This window comes from Chelon labrosus (assembly GCF_963514085.1).
Source record: "Chelon labrosus genome assembly, chromosome: 12".
Lineage (NCBI taxonomy): Eukaryota > Metazoa > Chordata > Actinopteri > Mugiliformes > Mugilidae > Chelon > Chelon labrosus.
Genome location: NC_140345.1, coordinates 12850382 through 12867128, shown reverse-complemented (window position 1 = coordinate 12867128; position 16747 = coordinate 12850382). Strand labels below are relative to the sequence as shown.

The following is a 16747-nucleotide window of genomic DNA, read 5'->3' as shown; positions in this document are numbered from 1 at the left end:
CTGAGCCTCAACTGTACGGGTGTCATATCACAGCGCTGTTATGGGTGGTCCCGTGAGACATTTTGGCTCGAGTGAATAGAGGCACTGAGCCATCATGGCCTGTAAACAACAACAGCGTCAAGCTGAAGTATATTGGATCTGAGTCTCGGCCTGTCGTCTGGCGCATGTCTGGATTGCACTAGATACAGTGAAACGGTTTTGAACAATGCGTCGAAGGTGTGTCTGGTACGTAGCTCCAACCTTCAAACGACCATGAGCTTTTTTGACAACAACTGCCTCCTATCGTCTTGATGCGTTCATCAGGCTAATGTTAGCGATATTAGCTAGGCTAGCCGTAACTGGAGCTAACGGGCTAATCTTAGCCTGCTGGAAAACATTGTGCTGGTCGAGCGGATTTATTTGAGTGGTTCGACGACTGTCGAGTTATTACGCTCCGTAATGCAGTTTTAGACTCCAAACAGGGTATGCTTATGTTACATCGTGGCGTGTTGAACATTGCAGGATACAGAATTAATTAGACGTATGCTAACCAAAGCTAATGCTGCCTAGCCACAATCCTTTGAGCCTTCATGGATTTGCAGCTAACTAGCCATCGGTAACATCAAACGTAGATAATAATGTATGCGTTATTGTCGGTATGTCGTTACATTAATGTTAACTAACTGCATTATTGCATTTTTCCGTGATTATTGTCCAGGACATACTTTAAGGAGTAACGTTAATAAAACGTCACTGCGTATAGTTAGCTCATTTAGCAAACGTGAAATGTTGTTGCGATGCCAACGGGGGCTAGCTAACGTTAACAAATGCCGATTAATGTAAGCAGGACATTAATGTACTGTAGCACGTAGTTCAATCCGAGTAGACACTCTGTTTTATTTTTAATGCGACAGTTAATTTGCGTCAAATTTGTGGTTACTGTTTCATACGTGGCGTAGCTGCGGTTAATTTGTCGTCAGCCTCATCGTGTCCCGCATCTATAGCACAACACACAGTATTTTCTCGGTTAATTAGTCTTTAAAACGCGAATAAATAAGGAAAGATCCGTCGTGCTCTCCTTGTGTCTTTGCATGTTTTGTTATGTACTGCCAGCAGTCAAACCTAAGGGCATTTCTTTTTAATAATTAAACGCAGGATAAGAGCAGATCCTTACTTGAGAGAACACAGAACCGGATAATGTTTGGCAGCTTTGGTTGAAGAATGACTTTAACAACTACATTAGTTTATAATGTTGAATTCAGGCTCTGTGCCAGCAGTTGCATCTTGCAGTGAAAGCCAGATACTGCAAAGACACATGTTTGTTTCCAGCGAGAATGATTAGAAACGCTGTACAGCTAAAAAAAAACAACAACAACAAAAAAAACATTTTGTGTCACCCTCAGATTGATATCCTTAAGACGGGACATCACACTCTCCAGCGGGTTGCTTGCAAGTCATGTCCTCTCAGCAACCTAACAGCTCTGCCTCCAACAGCCCCACCAACATCTTAGGCTCTCCCTTTTCAGTCATCAGTCCCTCACTTAACTCACCTGTGGTCTCACCTACTCTGGGATTTGGTCCCATCAGCAACAGTCAGGTAATTTATAGATACGTTTATATGTTGATATTAACAGGTCCCATAGTTGAAAGGCTACTACCGGTGTTTGTTTACTTGTGTTTTTGTACAGATAACACACAGTTAGTTTTGGCAGTGCAGTAAAGGGTTCAATAGGAGGGGAAACCCAATTGGATGGTACTTAGACTTAGATTCTTACCAGAAGTTTTATATTCCAAAAAATGTCACTAGTTCAAGGTGACAAAAAAAAACTGTGTAATTACTGCAATTAAATGACATTACTGTGTTATCATTGTTTCATTTGGTTGCATTGTGTATATAGATCTCTTCTTCAGCACCCATATCAGGGATGCATTCGATCAGCAGCTCAGAAGATATCAAACCTCCGTTTGGCCTGAGGCCCATGCCAGCTCACAGCCCAGGAATAATGCTGTCTCAGAAACGGCTGTGTGTCATCTGTGGGGACCGCTCTTCTGGTGAGTAAAATTCCTAAAAACTGGACTAGCTGAAGTGAAACATAAACTGGAGACTACATGCCTCATAATTGCTAAAAATAAATAAAAAAGTGCAAAAGGTTTGTCAGGCTGTTGAACTTTCTCTCTGCTTGATCTTCACATTGGCCTCTAACTTCAGTTTTGTCTGTTTGCATCATTTAAAGGCAAACACTACGGAGTGTACAGCTGTGAGGGATGCAAAGGTTTCTTTAAGCGCACGGTGCGCAAAGACCTGAGCTACACCTGCAGGGATAACAAAGAGTGCCTGGTCGACAAACGCCAGCGCAATCGCTGCCAGTACTGCCGCTACCAGAAGTGCCTGGCCATGGGTATGAAGAGGGAAGGTATGCAAAGAGAAGTGTCATATTAGAATATATTGTCCATGTTGAAAGCCTTTCTGGATTTAGGAACCTGTCTTGTTGCGTGTTGTCTTACATGCAGCTATAAAAAGGTGGCATATTGGAATGTTCTGCAACCAAGAGTTAAATACGTATTTTTTTTTGAATGATTTCAACATTGGCAGTAAATTAGATGAAGCAAAATAATCCCAATTTAATATTTTAAATAATTTCAGAGTAGTACAGTATTTCTGGCATAGGTGAAAGTGGATTCTTGGTTAGATTTAGCAAAGGGGCAAAGAGGGGTGTATTGGGGCTGGTTTATATAACTAACCCCTCTCCATCTCTCCCCTTCATTTTCTCCAATTCTACCCTTTCTCCATCTTTCAATAGTGATCAAACATGTAAAGTGGATAAAAGAAGATGGAAAAGATGAGGGATGGATGAGTATGACATGGAAATTTTGAATTTAAAGTATTATCATGTTACTTTGAGAATTAGCCTCTCAGGTTAGAAATGCAAAGTTGGTGATATTGATGTGTGGAAAAATAGGGCTGGGTTTAAAAAAAGAAAATCGATTTTCCGATTCAAGTTGATCTTTGTTTGAAAGATCTAATATCGATTCATCAAATGCTTGCATATTTATTTATTTTTTTTAAATATATGCTCCATCCTGCGCCATCTCGTTAGAAATCTTGCTGCAGTCTCGGCTTCATATTACTAGTCTTGCAAAGTCCATGCAGTACTCAGAAAATCAGCAAATATGTCAGACACTAGAAGACCGGAGAAGACTTTGGCAGTGGAGTTCCTGTTAAATTCTCCACATGCCCAAGGAAATAACTGAAGCTGTAGCGACATCCATATAAGAGCAAATACGTCCATACAGCATTGCTAAAAAATTACTGAAAATGTGTATGCAATATAGTCTGCCTGGCCAAAAAAAAATGTCACACACTCTTAACATTTCGTTGGACCGCCTTTAGCTTTGATTACAGCATTAATTGCATTAATTTTTCACAGAGATCCTGTATTGATGATGGGAGAGTCTGACCACTATGTAAAGCCTTCTCCAGCACATCCCAAAGATTCTCAGTGAGGTTAAGGTCTGGACTCTGTGGTGGACAATCCATGTGTGACAATGATGTCTCATGCTCCCTGAACCACTCTTTCATAATTTGAGCCCCATGAATCCTGGCATTGTCATCTTGGAATATGCCCGTGCCATCAGGGAAGAAAAAATCCATAGATGGAATAACCTGGTCATTCAGTATATTCAGGTAGTCAGCTGACCTCATTCTTTGGGCACATAATGTTCCTGAACCTAGACCTGAGCAACTGCAGCAACCCCAGATCATAGCACTGTCCCCACAGGCTTGTACAGTAGACACTAGGCATGATGGGTGCATCACTTCATCTGCCTCTCTTCTTACCCTGATGCCCCCATCTCTCTGGAACAGGGTAAATCTGGACTCATCAGACCACATGACCTTCTTCCATTGCTCCAGAGTCCAATCTTTATGCTCCCTAGCAAGCCTTTTTTTTCCAGTTAGCCTCACTGATTAGTGGTTTTCTTAAGGCTACACAGCTGTTCAGTCCCAATCCCTTGAGTTCCTTTCTCATTGTTCGCGTGGAAATGCTCTTACTTTCACTATTAAACATAGTCCTGAGTTCTACTGTTGTTTTTCTTTGATTTGACTTCACCAAACGTTTAAGTGATCGCCGATCAAGATCAATCAGGATCTTTTTCCGACCACATTTCTTCCTCAAAGACGATGGTTCCCCACTATCCTTCCAGTTTTTAATAATGCGTTGGACAGTTCTTAACCCAATTTTAGTAGTTTCTCCTTAGATGTTTTCTTTGCTTGATGCATGACACTGATTTGACCCTTCTCAAACTGACTAACATCTTTTTCACAACCACAGGATGTGTCTTTCGACATGGTTGTTTAAGAAATGAGAAGCTGCTCATTGCATCATGCAGTAATTATCCAATAGGAGGCTCGTACCGATTTGCTTAGTTAAATCCAGGTGGCGACTTTTTTGGCCAGGCAGTGTATTATAGTGCACAGTAGGGTTTCTCATAGGATAACTTATCACTTACATCTATACTGTAGAGTTGCATTGTTGATTGAAAAAGTCCAATAATGTAACTGATCCGGGGTCGATTTTTATACGTAAACATTGAAGATTTTTCATTTCTGTGCAAATTGCAACATTACTTTTGTGAAAATCTCTTGCATAACGAAGCAAAAATGTTTTGAAACTGCGATATCTCTAGATGAATCAATATTAAATTGAATCAAATTCAAATGGGAGCTTTCAGTCGGAATCTAATCGATTCAGGAAATCCGTAGCAGTCCCCAGCCCTACTGAAAATGAACCCTGGACTGAAGGAGAGTGAGGATTGCTGTGGGATGATAGACTGCTTTGTCAACCAGCCGTAGTTCGTTGTTGAACATGTGTAAATGCATGTAAAATCTGATGGATTGCATTGGCTTTGACACGCAAAGAATATAATCCATCATGTTTTAGTGAAGGCCATAAGCTTAGCTTCAAGTCATCTTATATGCATACTGTATACAGAGGTCTTCTTTTGCCTCTTGACTAGTTCTAAGAATCTCGAATTTTGGTTGCTGGTTGAGGCACAAAGAGTCTGTCTCTGTGCTGTTCCATCACCAGTTAATCATCTTCTAGTGTCAGTTTCTAATGGATGCAGTTTTGTCAGAACGTCTGATCTTTGAGTAATATTGGTGGATTACACAGTGTTTGCACTTTCAAAGAAAAGTCAGAATATGTGGTTATAATTTTGTGGATTAGACGGCAGCTTCTTTTGCTGAGACCTCTCGGTTTCATTTGCTGTAGACAACAATGGACAAACTTCCTCACTGTTGTCTGGGGTGATGCTGCCATTTCGATAGGAATGAGAAAACGATAGGTCTTGCAGTGCATTGTGATTTCATCTTTGGGTTTGGTAATTTAGAGCAATGCATGGTAATAACGAACTCATGCATGTAACTTCAAACTGCCAGTTGATGATGAATGTATTTGTCACGATAGGCATAAAGAGAAAGATGTATGGGACCTAGATGCACTGAGAAACATTTCATAATCAAGTCATTGAATACACAAAAAAAATATACGGGAACCATTTAAATTAAGTGGTTAGCCGAAACTTAGAAAATGTGCAGATGATTGTGATCTTTTTTGTCTTCACTGAAAACACCTGTGAAAACTTCACAGTGCTGAAGTAAGAGAGGACTTTCTGGTAACTACAGGGCGTTCAGGAGGAACCTTTCTTTGTTAGAGAACTACTTCATTGTTGAAGTCATTCTATGGTCCTAGGGTTTTACAGGACCACTTCAGAAGGTAGATTTTTTGTCCTTTGAAGACATGGTAGATGTCCCTCGATGCTTAGAGTTATTGTCTTGCAGTTTCTACTGGAAGACATCCACCCTGTCATTATTGTGAGTTGACTAAGAACCATCCTTCCGGTTGGTGATTTGACTCTGAGATGAAAGCCCTAGTTTGTTCATGACTGTAACATGGATAAAAATCTGACCATAAAGTTTTACACATTTATACATAAACGCAGATAATCCCAAAAATTTCACTTTTTTCCACTGACAATCATATTTTGAGGAATTTAAGATATTGTCAGTCTTACATTTTAACTGCAACTGACAATCGTTCACTCAGTTAAGTAATGTAGGTTGCGATTACTTCCTGTCAGGACACTCCAGCTTTTCTCAGTGCAGCGGCAACCCTGCATTGAGGCAGAGCATTTTGCTTAACACTCCTTAACCTTTAAGATCACCAGGTCACTTCCTGTTCCCAGGAGTCTTTTCATTCCCCTGTATTGTGTTTCTGCATGTTTTGTCTGTTGCAGCGGTCCAAGAGGAGCGCCAGAGGAACCGAGAGCGCGAAGGCGATCTGGAGTTCAGTTGTGGAGTGAACGACGAGATGCCCGTGGAGAAGATCTTGGAGGCAGAGACTGCTGTGGAGCAGAAGACCGAGCTTCACTCTGACGGAGGCTCTGCAGGAAACTCTGTGAGTGGTTGGAACCTCGAAATAAATTGCTTTATAAATAACAGTAATTGTTTAGTTGCGATTCCTCTAACTCTCCCAATTAAAATGTGCATGCAAGTGCAAACATTCGGGAAATTCCTGGTAGCATTTATTTTTGATAGGTCATGAGGAACTAATTGTGTTGTTTTGCTTTAGCCCCATGATGCTGTTACCAACATCTGTCAGACAGCGGACAAACAGCTGTTTGCCCTGGTGGAGTGGGCAAAGAGAATCCCTCATTTCTCCGAACTGCCCCTTGATGATCAGGTCATCCTTCTGCGTGCAGGTATGAAACAGACATAAATGGCTGCATGGAACCGTGTCTGCAAAATCATAACATAGAACATCTGCAAATTATAAAGGACTGACATTGATTGAGCGTTTATAATAGAAGCTTCTGTAAATGGAGCGAGGCCAAGGCTACTTGGGCTTCAAGTTCACTATCAGCAGTATTTTCTGGAGAAAACGAAACAAACTCCACAACAATCGGTGAAACGAAAGATTTATAATAAATATAATTAAACACAAAGGATTTGACCCTGTTATTATTATTTTCTGCCAAGTCGTGTTTTGAAAGACTCAGGTTGTTGCAGTTGTAGTGGAAGGGATGTGGAAAACATTATGTTATAGTCACTAGTGTTCATGTTATGTGTTTGTAGATGTCCCAATGGTTTTTGTTTGCGTTAAAGGCAACTAGAAATGATAGTTTGTAATAGGGTGTTGTCCTGAGTCAGGACCCTGTGTAAATGAATCTCAGAGGGAACTGGTAAGCAGCTAGCAGGTGGATGCAACAGTGAGATTGCAACCTATGGGGATGATGTACACAGTCACACTGAGATCAGAACAGTGATTTTGTGATTCGGGGGTAGAATTATGGCCACAACTGATAAGTTTCCGTTTAAAACGTGTTAGTGTGAGTTTATTTTCTCCATAAGAACTGATATATTCTTTGCTGCTGTCTTTACATACCAGTGTGTGATTGTACTTCATTTGTCAGGGTGGAATGAGCTCCTGATTGCCTCGTTCTCCCACCGCTCCATTCCACTGAAGGATGGAGTTCTCCTGGCCTCTGAGCTGCAGCGCGACAATGCACACAGTGTAGGAGTTGGAGCCATTTTTGATAGGTACGTTCATAGAGACAAATCACAACTGACTGTCAGGACCTGGCTTTTATCTTGTAGCTTTTTGACACGTGGCTAATGTAACTGGTTTCGTGTAACGCAGGGAGAGTGTGCAGAGCGCAGAGGTCGGCGCAATATTTGACAGGTATTGTTTTTAATTTTTTGTAGCAGTGTCAGTAAAATTGGTCTAGAGTTCTGTTTGTGTTTTAACTGAAACATTTTGTCATCCTTTAGGGTTCTTACTGAGCTCGTCAATAAAATGAGAGATATGCAAATGGACAAAACAGAGCTGGGCTGCCTCCGAGCCATTGTCCTCTTCAACCCAGGTACTTGACAGTGCAAGAAATAAGAAACATTGCTTTCATTTTTTTACAAGGTAGCTGCATTGTTTGGTGTCCACCCCCTAATAAAAATAATTAATTGTCCCTGCAGATGCTAAGGGGCTATCCAACACCGGTGAGGTGGAGCTCCTTAGAGAAAAGGTCTATGCATCATTGGAAGCCTATTGCAAACAGAAATATCCAGAGCAGCAGGGAAGGTAAGGTCCTCAGCTACGACTGGCCTGGCATTGTCTTATCTGGTGTGTTATCTCGCAGAGTTGACACGATATTCCCTTTGTTCCCTGCAGGTTTGCTAAGCTCCTCCTCCGACTGCCAGCACTGCGTTCCATCGGCTTGAAGTGCTTGGAGCATCTCTTCTTCTTCAAGCTGATCGGTGACACGCCTATTGACACTTTCCTCATGGAAATGCTTGAAGCTCCCCATCAGTTGTCTTAGATAGGAACGCGCGTACTGTGGTTTTTAGATAGCTGGAGTCTGGGAAGCGGGCGTGGGACTGGAGTGGCACTTTAAGTTCTTTGAAGATTTGTCAGTTTGTCTCACTGCTGTCTGCGTTACACTTCCTTTAGTGCAGCACAGATTTGCTCTTTAGACCAAACCCAAGGCTTGGCATGATCTACAAGCTGGTGCTATATGTTGAAATAACTTCATGACTAAAGTATTTTTAAAAATGTAAACATTTACATATTTCCCTCACAGGAGCTATAATTTGGGTATACATTTTTATATGAACTTTTTAAACACCCCAAATATTAAAGTTCAGTTGTTTCTTCAACTGAACTAATCCCTAAAGCTTGTTTTTGTTTTTTATTTTTATTTTAATGAAGGCAACCTGAATTGGAGTCTGCATTAAGGACTTAGTCTTTTGATGAATTTAAATTTTCAAGACAGACCTAAAAGTGTATTATTGTTCCAAACAGTCGCTCTGAACTGTGTCCAACAGCAGCTCTGAGTTGACTTGTATCCATTTTAAAATCCGAACAGTTACCCTGAGATAGAACGTGAGTCAGTGGATAAAACTGTCAGGCCCGACTTTGTCTGTGTTGATGAGTAAAGATCAGCTTTGTGTCTCGTATATACGTTTAGTGTTGTTTACTTCCTTGCCATTAAGAAAAAAAAAAAAATCCAATCACTTTGTTAATGATTAGTCTGCACTGCACACTTGCTATGTTCTATTTCTAAAACATATTTTTAATAAACGCCTCTGACTTCTAAAGGAGTCAGGCATTTGTCTTTTGGTGCTATTTCAGAGATAATTTGACATTATTGGTGCAAATGCACACCAAACCACAAACCTAAGAATATATGCAAAACAAAAAAAATTCCTTTGTTAATCTTTGTTAAAACAATGTAGCAATATAAAATGTAAACTGCATAAGCCTGTCAGTTATTCAGGGGTTTTGCTAAGTAAATCTTGTCCGATGGAAAGGGAATACTCCATTTTGTAATTTATCTATTCAATTCTAAGGTACTGTGCAAAGGCAATTGTTCAGGGAAAATGTACATTGGTAAATTTGAATTATGATCAGGAAATACAAATTATATAATTCTTAATATGTGCCCTTGTTTTTATTTTTTTTCAGCTAGTATAAAGCAGAACGTGTCTTGGGTTGCACTGGATTTGCTGAGACTGTTTCAGCTGATTTGTTTTTATTATTTTTTTGCTCAGTTGTACTTCCTACCATTTCCTACCTTTCCCCACTTTTTTTTTTTTAGGTAGCTGTCTTGTTCATTGTAATGTCTCTGCAATTTATTAAAAGCAAACCATAATCACATTTAGTTCCATGACCCCTGTGGACACGCAGGAATTTTACACAAGACCAAATGAGGTCTGTATGACGGCCGTGTGTAAACACCATGTGAGCGGTAAACTTGCGCTTGTCATCGACCTCTGTATGCTCTTGAACATAAAGTGACTTGAACCATGGGTTGTGTGGACTTAAAATAAAGAGGCTTAAGTTTTTGTGCTTGCTTTTTTTTTTTCTCATCCCCAGTAAAAAACAAAAACAAACTGTCAAACGCAGTAGTTTTAATGAGCCTTTTTATTGTAGTAGTTACATAGTTTTTGCTGTGGGCAAAGAAGCTATGGAAGCCTTTCGCTGTATAGCACTTGTGTCCAAGTTCCACAGTGATGTAATGGCACAGGCAGCAATGTGTGACGGGCTAATGATAAATTAAAAAGAAAACCGTGGAGTGCAGTGAAATCGGGAGGCTTCTGAAGGATTTGATCGCTGCGTTCGTTGAGAATATTCAGTCGCACGTATGTAAACCCTACAGATCTGAGAACCAAAGTGAACCTTCTTTTCTTTCAAGCAGAAGTGACACTTTTTATTTTTAAACCCTGCGTGGTTTGGTTTTCTTAAATTATACTTAGAATAACACTGCTTTTAGTCTATAATACACTACACATGGAGCAAAAAAACAATAAAAAAAAAAACACAAAAAAGACATTATGACATGTAAATTGTTTTACAAGCATTCCCCGCTATTGCTTTAGTACAATCTGGGGAACACGATGAGCTCTTCCTCCTGTAACTTCAGTTCAACTAAGTGGCATGCTACACATTGAGCCTAAGGTGCTGAAATAGTTTCCAGTAAATTCTAAACAAAAACAAAACAAAAAAAAATGTAGTGCTGGTGTGGTGTTTTTTTCTTTTTTTTTTTTGCGTAGCTTTATGACGATGCGTTTAATACTTCTCTCTCTCTCTCTCGATGGCTATGTTTCCGTCACAGTGAGACTTTGCAAGCAGATAGTTTTAACTCGCGAGGGGCAAGCCGTGTTAAAAGTTGAACGCGTTACAAATTCAAAGCCATTCCAGGTTGATCGATAGCACGACGAGCTCGTAAATAGTTAAAAAAAAAATCAAATAAATGAGCGATATAGTCAGAAAGTTGCAACTACTGCCTGCTTTTTGTTCACTTCAATACAGACTGACATGTTTTAAAATGGGTATATTATAGAGGTTTTATGTGCACCCACGTTACCAGTACAATTTATTATGTACCCCCCTGATACTGAGATCTCCAGTGATGCCAGCTGAACTACAAATTAACGTCGCCTGGTCTATTTTTAACTCGTACTTTACCTACACTGCGACTGGAGTGGAGCTATGCATGCCCGTATTTTACAGTAAGGCAACAGGATACAGCTAATGTGCATAACCAATCCCTAAGTTGTCATAAATACTTTAAAGCTATCTTCATAAACTATTTGATCCGAGACATAACGTGGAAGAAGAAAAAAAAACAAAACAGAATTTCTGCAAGTTTAAAAACACTGGTTAAAAATAAATCACAGCTCATGAATGATCTACTCTGCCCGCCCCTCACAGACCGCACATCTCTAGTTACATTTTTGTGATTACATGTCCCTGAAAACGTCTTAATAAATAACGGTCTCTGAAAGGCACTCTGAAATGTGCAGCTCGTAGTTTCTACAAAATAAAACGACGCGACTCGGTGAAGGTTGCTCGCCGCGCCTGCCGTCCTCGGACGTGTTTCCAACTGTTCGGCTCATCAGTGAGAATAGATCACGTAATGCAAGTCGCCGGTGTTTAAGCTAAAAATGTCTGCGTGATGAGGGTTGGTCTCCAACTAGTAGTAAAACCAGTCAACCCCCGCAGTGACCCTCTGGAGTAAAAATGTCTTGCACGGTTTCTCTGCTCCTTCTTATCCAGTAAACTAATGCGCATCTGCCTGAATCTGTCCACGTTGATTAGACATTAAAAACTGTGCTACTGTTTCTTTGCTGGTTCGTGTGTATTCAGATTCAGATGTCAGAGTGGTTCATCAGTGTCAAGGATCTCACATTCCATTGATACCCAGCTTTTACATCCAGTGCAATTGTTCCGTATTTGAGCACCTTCTTGAGCAAAATGAAACACAAAACTACCACAGTAGTATATAAGCCTGTGCACAAAGCCATCTATTCAATAGATGAGAAGTCTTTCAGTTCAGTTTGTCACTCAAGCTGCAGGGCCGACACTAAACCCGAGGGAACAGTTACGTGAGGGTTTAGCGTCTGGACCACACTTCAAGCCCTCTGGATTCAGTCAGGGCCACAGAGATTGAAGCACTGCCGACTGTTTCGATGCCCTCGGCCTTAAAAAAAAATACACTTTTGTGCTCGAATGCAGTGACGCGTTCGAAGGATGATCGTAGTCAAGCCTTGTGAGTGCAGATGTTTGTCCAGCAGTAGCAAAGCTCAGTGGTCTGATTGCAGTGGGGCCCGTCCCAGGGCGAGCTTGTGTCAAGCCCATGAAAAACCAAAACGTATGAAGGTGAGATCAACTCATCAAAGCCGGGGGGGAGGTTTTAGTGCCAAGCCAAAGCGGAGCGGGTTGCCAGGTCGGGTGCAGGCATTGGCAGGAGAGGGCAGTGAAAGGGCTTTCAGATGTCTTCACGTCCAGTTTGATCAGGGTCCAGCTCACACCGCCATCTCTGAACCACTGGACAAGCCGAGAGCGTTTGCCTCCTCTGTTGTCAAACCATTCTTCAGTGTCCTTCTCACTGGAAATACAGTGGAAAGACAAATAGTGATAAATTAAAAGGTTTTCTTTTGCATTGTTTCAAAACTAAACTTAATTTATGACTATACACAGCGGATCATGTTCAGCTGTGTGTAGTCGTAAATTCAAAATCTGACTCACATGACTTTCGGTTGACTCGGGATCGTCTCCTCTCTCGAGGTTGCGTCCGCTGGCTGGGCCCCTGAGTGGCTGACCTAACAATCCTCTCCATGATCTCATCAGCTGTATCATCTGTGCAGTTCACTGGGTCATCGTTGGCTGAGCACCATGGGGCAATACGCCCTGAAAGCAGTAAATTCAGAATAAAAAGGATAAAGAAGAAATCAACACACATATTGTATAGATTAAAAAACAAAAAAAACATTAAAAAAAACATTTAGTGACACCTAGTGGTGAAGTTGGAGACTGCAACCAAGTGAATACCCCTCCATTTCAAAGCACATGGATAAAAGCCTGTAACAGCTGTTCCGTGCTAGCAGCTACTTCCAAAAAAGATGTGTAAAAAAAAGAAATACAATTAGCTCCCTATTTCATACTTTTATTGATTTATTACCTCATCAAATGTTTCTCTAATGAGCTTATAACCTATGTCTATAGCTTTAAGTCTTTAGGGCGCTGCTATCCACCCTTTGCTAATATAAACAACCTAATAACCTCGATAAGTGTTGAGTCGGAATTGTTGATGGGCCATTGTCACTGAGGTACACTGCCTAGCATCATGAATGTCACTCGACAAACAAAAACCTGTTGGTGGTATTAGAAAAAAAGGTCAGAGGAACAACAAACGTCTGCACATGTCATGATAACCTGATAGCTGTTGCTGCTACGTGGCTAAACAGTCCTAGTGAGAGATTCGTGTAAAGGCTTCAGGTAGAATTACTTCAGTAAAAGCGGACCACTCATGCACTCGGAGCAGTTATGGCCACAGAGGAATGTACATCTGAGTATACTGGACGTGTGACGATGATATTAATATGAAAAGCTATACTGGGGCTGTAACAGTATAACATGTTTATGGGGCCGACCTCTGGTGCTGCTGGCTCTGGTGCGAGTACGGAGGCCCGGCACCGTCGATGCGCCGCTCTCTCCGCCCTGAAGGCTGGTTTTCAGTACGGCCTTCATGTTCTCATGTTCCGCTGCATCTTCAGCATACTGGATACCCTGAGGCTGGCTCTCCTGTGTCTCTGATGGGGCACCGGCAAATTTACCACTCTATAGGGGGGTTAGAGTAACAGGATTACAGAACGTGAGATTTTATTAGGAGAATATGCTGAAACTCGACTCCATGCTCTTGCACTTTTTAGCTTTAAATATTAACGTTGTATTAACACACAGGTTAAACCTTACTAATGAAACAGCACTTTCCGGCCTAAATGCAGTTAGTCACTTCAAAGAGTCCACACATTTTATTTGAGACAAACAAAAACTCAGGATCCTTTTTCCCCATGACTGTTTCTCGCAACAATTCAGACATGCTCATGTTAAAGAGATCTGAGCGCCATTATTCTCTATCAGGAAGTACCAGAGATTCACTCAACACTCCAGTCAACGCCACGCCACCGTGTCTTCCTTACTCCCAAGTTTCCTCATTCTTGTTAGGTCACACATACAGAACATGTCAGCCTCACAAATGCCTAGTCCATTGTTCACCCTCGTACATACAGTACATGAGGTGATGTTCAAAGTTACAACACCACGTCCGGGTTAATCACAAGCGAATGTACACACGTGCGCTTGCTTGCATACAAAGTTACCCTCCTACCTCGCTGTCATCGTCATCCTCACTCTACAGAAATGAAAATAAAAATTATAAAAACAGTCCAATTTCAATTTCAATTTGTGGTTTTATGTTGAGTTGATGGTAACAGATGCTAACAGATTTATGCTAGGCCAAACTAAGCTAATCGGTTGCAGGTTCCAGAGGTTATCTAACTCTCAGCAAGAATGCTAATAAGGGAATTTCACAAAATGTTCCTTATTGCTTTAAACATCTGGTGACAAAGCTGTGAAAAAGAAGAGCACGTTTGACTTAACATCTTTATAGGAGTGTGGCTAAGGTGTGGCCCTTGTTATTTCTCCTGGAGGGACATCCAGAGGTTTGAATTTTCACACAGTGATTGAATTAGTCTTCCTTTGAATAGAGCGGGGGGACCCCCGCCGGCGCTCGCTGTGGAGTCTGCTCCGAGCGGCTGACTCTCCAGGGTTCAGGGGATTTTAATCATGCAGTGCGGTGTTTGCTCTAGCCTTCCTCAGCCTGCTGCAGCCACAGAATGGGATACACTAAAAACAACTCACTGATTGTTGTTACAGAAACCTATACATGTGAATACAGAGGAACTTCGCTGATGTCATTACAAATGCAAGCTGTGTCTGACAGGAGTGGCTGCGTTCGCTGCTTTAGCCAGATTAAGGAAGTAACCAGTGTCTAGGGATTGTCAATATCGTTTCATGGAATGGAGAAAGTACAAACTAAACAAAGATGAGGATTAGGAAATGGAGGAAGCCCATATATACTTACATCTGTTATCATTTTCCCCCTGGTCTTGTTCCTCTCTCGGTGGTTGGCCCTCTTCTGTTTCTGTTGTAGCACGCGCTCTCTTGTCGTGCGATACTCCAGGGCAAATTCACTCAGGATCTTGCTGAAGCGATGTATGCTGACCTCACGTACTGCATATATCGGATGGCCCAGGAACAACAGGAAGGCATGAAACCTGTGCGACGCGAGTAGACAAACATCACATTATTGTACAGAGATCCCTTGTCAGAACCAGAAATGAAGTCATCATGAATAAATACTAAAACTAACATTGACTAACAGTTGTCAAAATGCAAGACGAATCTAATCTCGCACTGAACTGATCAACACCTGAACATACCTGTTGATAATTCTTCGATGCACGATCTTGAGAATAATAATTCTCTCTGCACAATCCTTGAGGAAGTCGGACATTTTCTGCTTCAGTGCGGGTTTCATCTCGTGCTTTGCGATGACCTTGAGGTGATCCCATGATGCTTTGCACCTTCGCTCCATCTGAGACAGATTGTCTTGCAGCTGGTCAAAGTCCACCTGAAAACAATATCAGGGAAACATCTCACAACGCGGCACTATCGTTTGCAGCTTACTAAAAACAAACAGTGAAGACCTTTAAGGACTTTTTAAAAAAAGTAAGCGAGACTAACCTTGGTCAAGCGGGTGATAGCGCCTATCTCGGAGTAGAGGTCAGTGCTGTCTGGAAACTTCTCAACCACGATGGAGCAGGCGTGGTGCAGCAGGGACTGTTTATGAACCGTATCCTTCACCTCCGGAACTTTCTCCAAATAACTCAGCTCAAAGCCTTTAGCCTAAAGATACAGTACATAAAAAACACAGGAACACACTCAGAATATGGGACGGAAACAACAGCTTTAAGTTAAAAATCAAGAGCAGCTACTTGAGGACCAAATTGCAGTGAATTTCCTTTTTGGCATGGTCAGAAAAAGGGGCTCAATGGAGTGCGCCGAGTAGATATGCCTGATTCATTAGACTGTGATTATCATAAACCACAATCTACTTCAGGGCCGACAGATTATTCTGCTGGCCACAGCAAAGCCTAAAAAAGCCCCGAAACGTATCACGAGAGACATAATCCTAACAGGATCTCCCTTGTTCTTCTGCCAGTTTTAAATGGCTTACTGCAAAATATAAATGCAGCCATTATTTACGGGAACTACTTGTTTTGAAGTTGATGACTTATGTTTTCCTTTTCCATGTTTGGCCTTCATATCCTGGAGGTTCACTCGTACGTACACTTACGCACAGATGCAAACGCACAAAGACGCGGCGGCAAGATTACATGCAAGAAGGCAGACGAACACAAACTTTCGCCAGTCTCCCTCCACATTTCCTCTTTGAGAAACACAGCCATGTTCAGAAGCCTTCATAAGCGTTTTCACTGTAGACGGAGAGCACATTCTTCTACACAGAGTTCACTCTTACACTTGCCAAGTTAATATATTGCCTGGGGAAGAGGAGCATTGGGGGGGAATGGAGGAAGCCAGTAAAAGACACAGTAGAAGAAAAAGATGCACCTTGAAGTTCATCTTAAGTATGTCTAGAGGGCTACTCACATTGGAGCAGTTGAGGAAGTTGCCAATGGCCAGCAATGTGGTCAAGATGTATCTGAGTGTCTTGTTTTTCTCCAACTGGTCCATCCCTTCCTTCAAGTCCTGCAGAGGCTCTGCAACTTCCTAAAAGAGACAGAAAAAATGTTGTCAAGAAGCCCATCAGCTATTCAGATACATTTAGTTTCATTTGCCGTGTATTGTCT

At 41.5% G+C, this 16747-nt stretch overlaps 2 protein-coding genes across 3 annotated transcripts in view; one reads left to right on the top strand and one right to left on the bottom strand.

Annotated features, from left to right (window-relative positions):
* The first annotated feature begins 57 nt into the window (after positions 1-57).
* On the top strand, positions 58-9874 carry LOC311497629 (retinoic acid receptor RXR-beta-A-like). 2 transcript variants are annotated; one of them, XM_084557961.1, is made up of 12 exons: positions 58-225; positions 1383-1576; positions 1878-2031; positions 2214-2393; positions 2781-2834; positions 6274-6434; positions 6609-6738; positions 7450-7576; positions 7677-7718; positions 7808-7899; positions 8006-8111; positions 8202-9874. In XM_084557961.1, the coding sequence occupies exons 2-12, from the start codon at positions 1436-1438 to the stop codon at positions 8347-8349; spliced, it is 1335 nt and encodes a 444-aa protein (XP_084414087.1). In that variant the 5' UTR covers positions 58-225; positions 1383-1435; the 3' UTR covers positions 8350-9874. The 2 variants fall into 2 exon arrangements, with proteins under 2 accessions (XP_084414087.1, XP_084414088.1); XM_084557962.1 differs by lacking the exon at positions 2781-2834 and having other exon boundaries at positions 59-225.
* Positions 9045-16747, bottom strand: part of fhod3b (formin homology 2 domain containing 3b) — a gene marked incomplete at its 5' end in the record, with an annotated part of 84659 nt that continues 76956 nt past the window's right edge. Inside the window, 7 exons of the mRNA XM_084557960.1 lie at positions 9045-12420; positions 12561-12722; positions 13466-13652; positions 14959-15151; positions 15317-15507; positions 15621-15782; positions 16548-16667. Of these exons, the coding sequence (XP_084414086.1) occupies positions 12338-12420; positions 12561-12722; positions 13466-13652; positions 14959-15151; positions 15317-15507; positions 15621-15782; positions 16548-16667 (1098 nt within the window). The 3' untranslated portion in view covers positions 9045-12337. The remainder of the gene's footprint in view (positions 12421-12560; positions 12723-13465; positions 13653-14958; positions 15152-15316; positions 15508-15620; positions 15783-16547; positions 16668-16747) is intronic.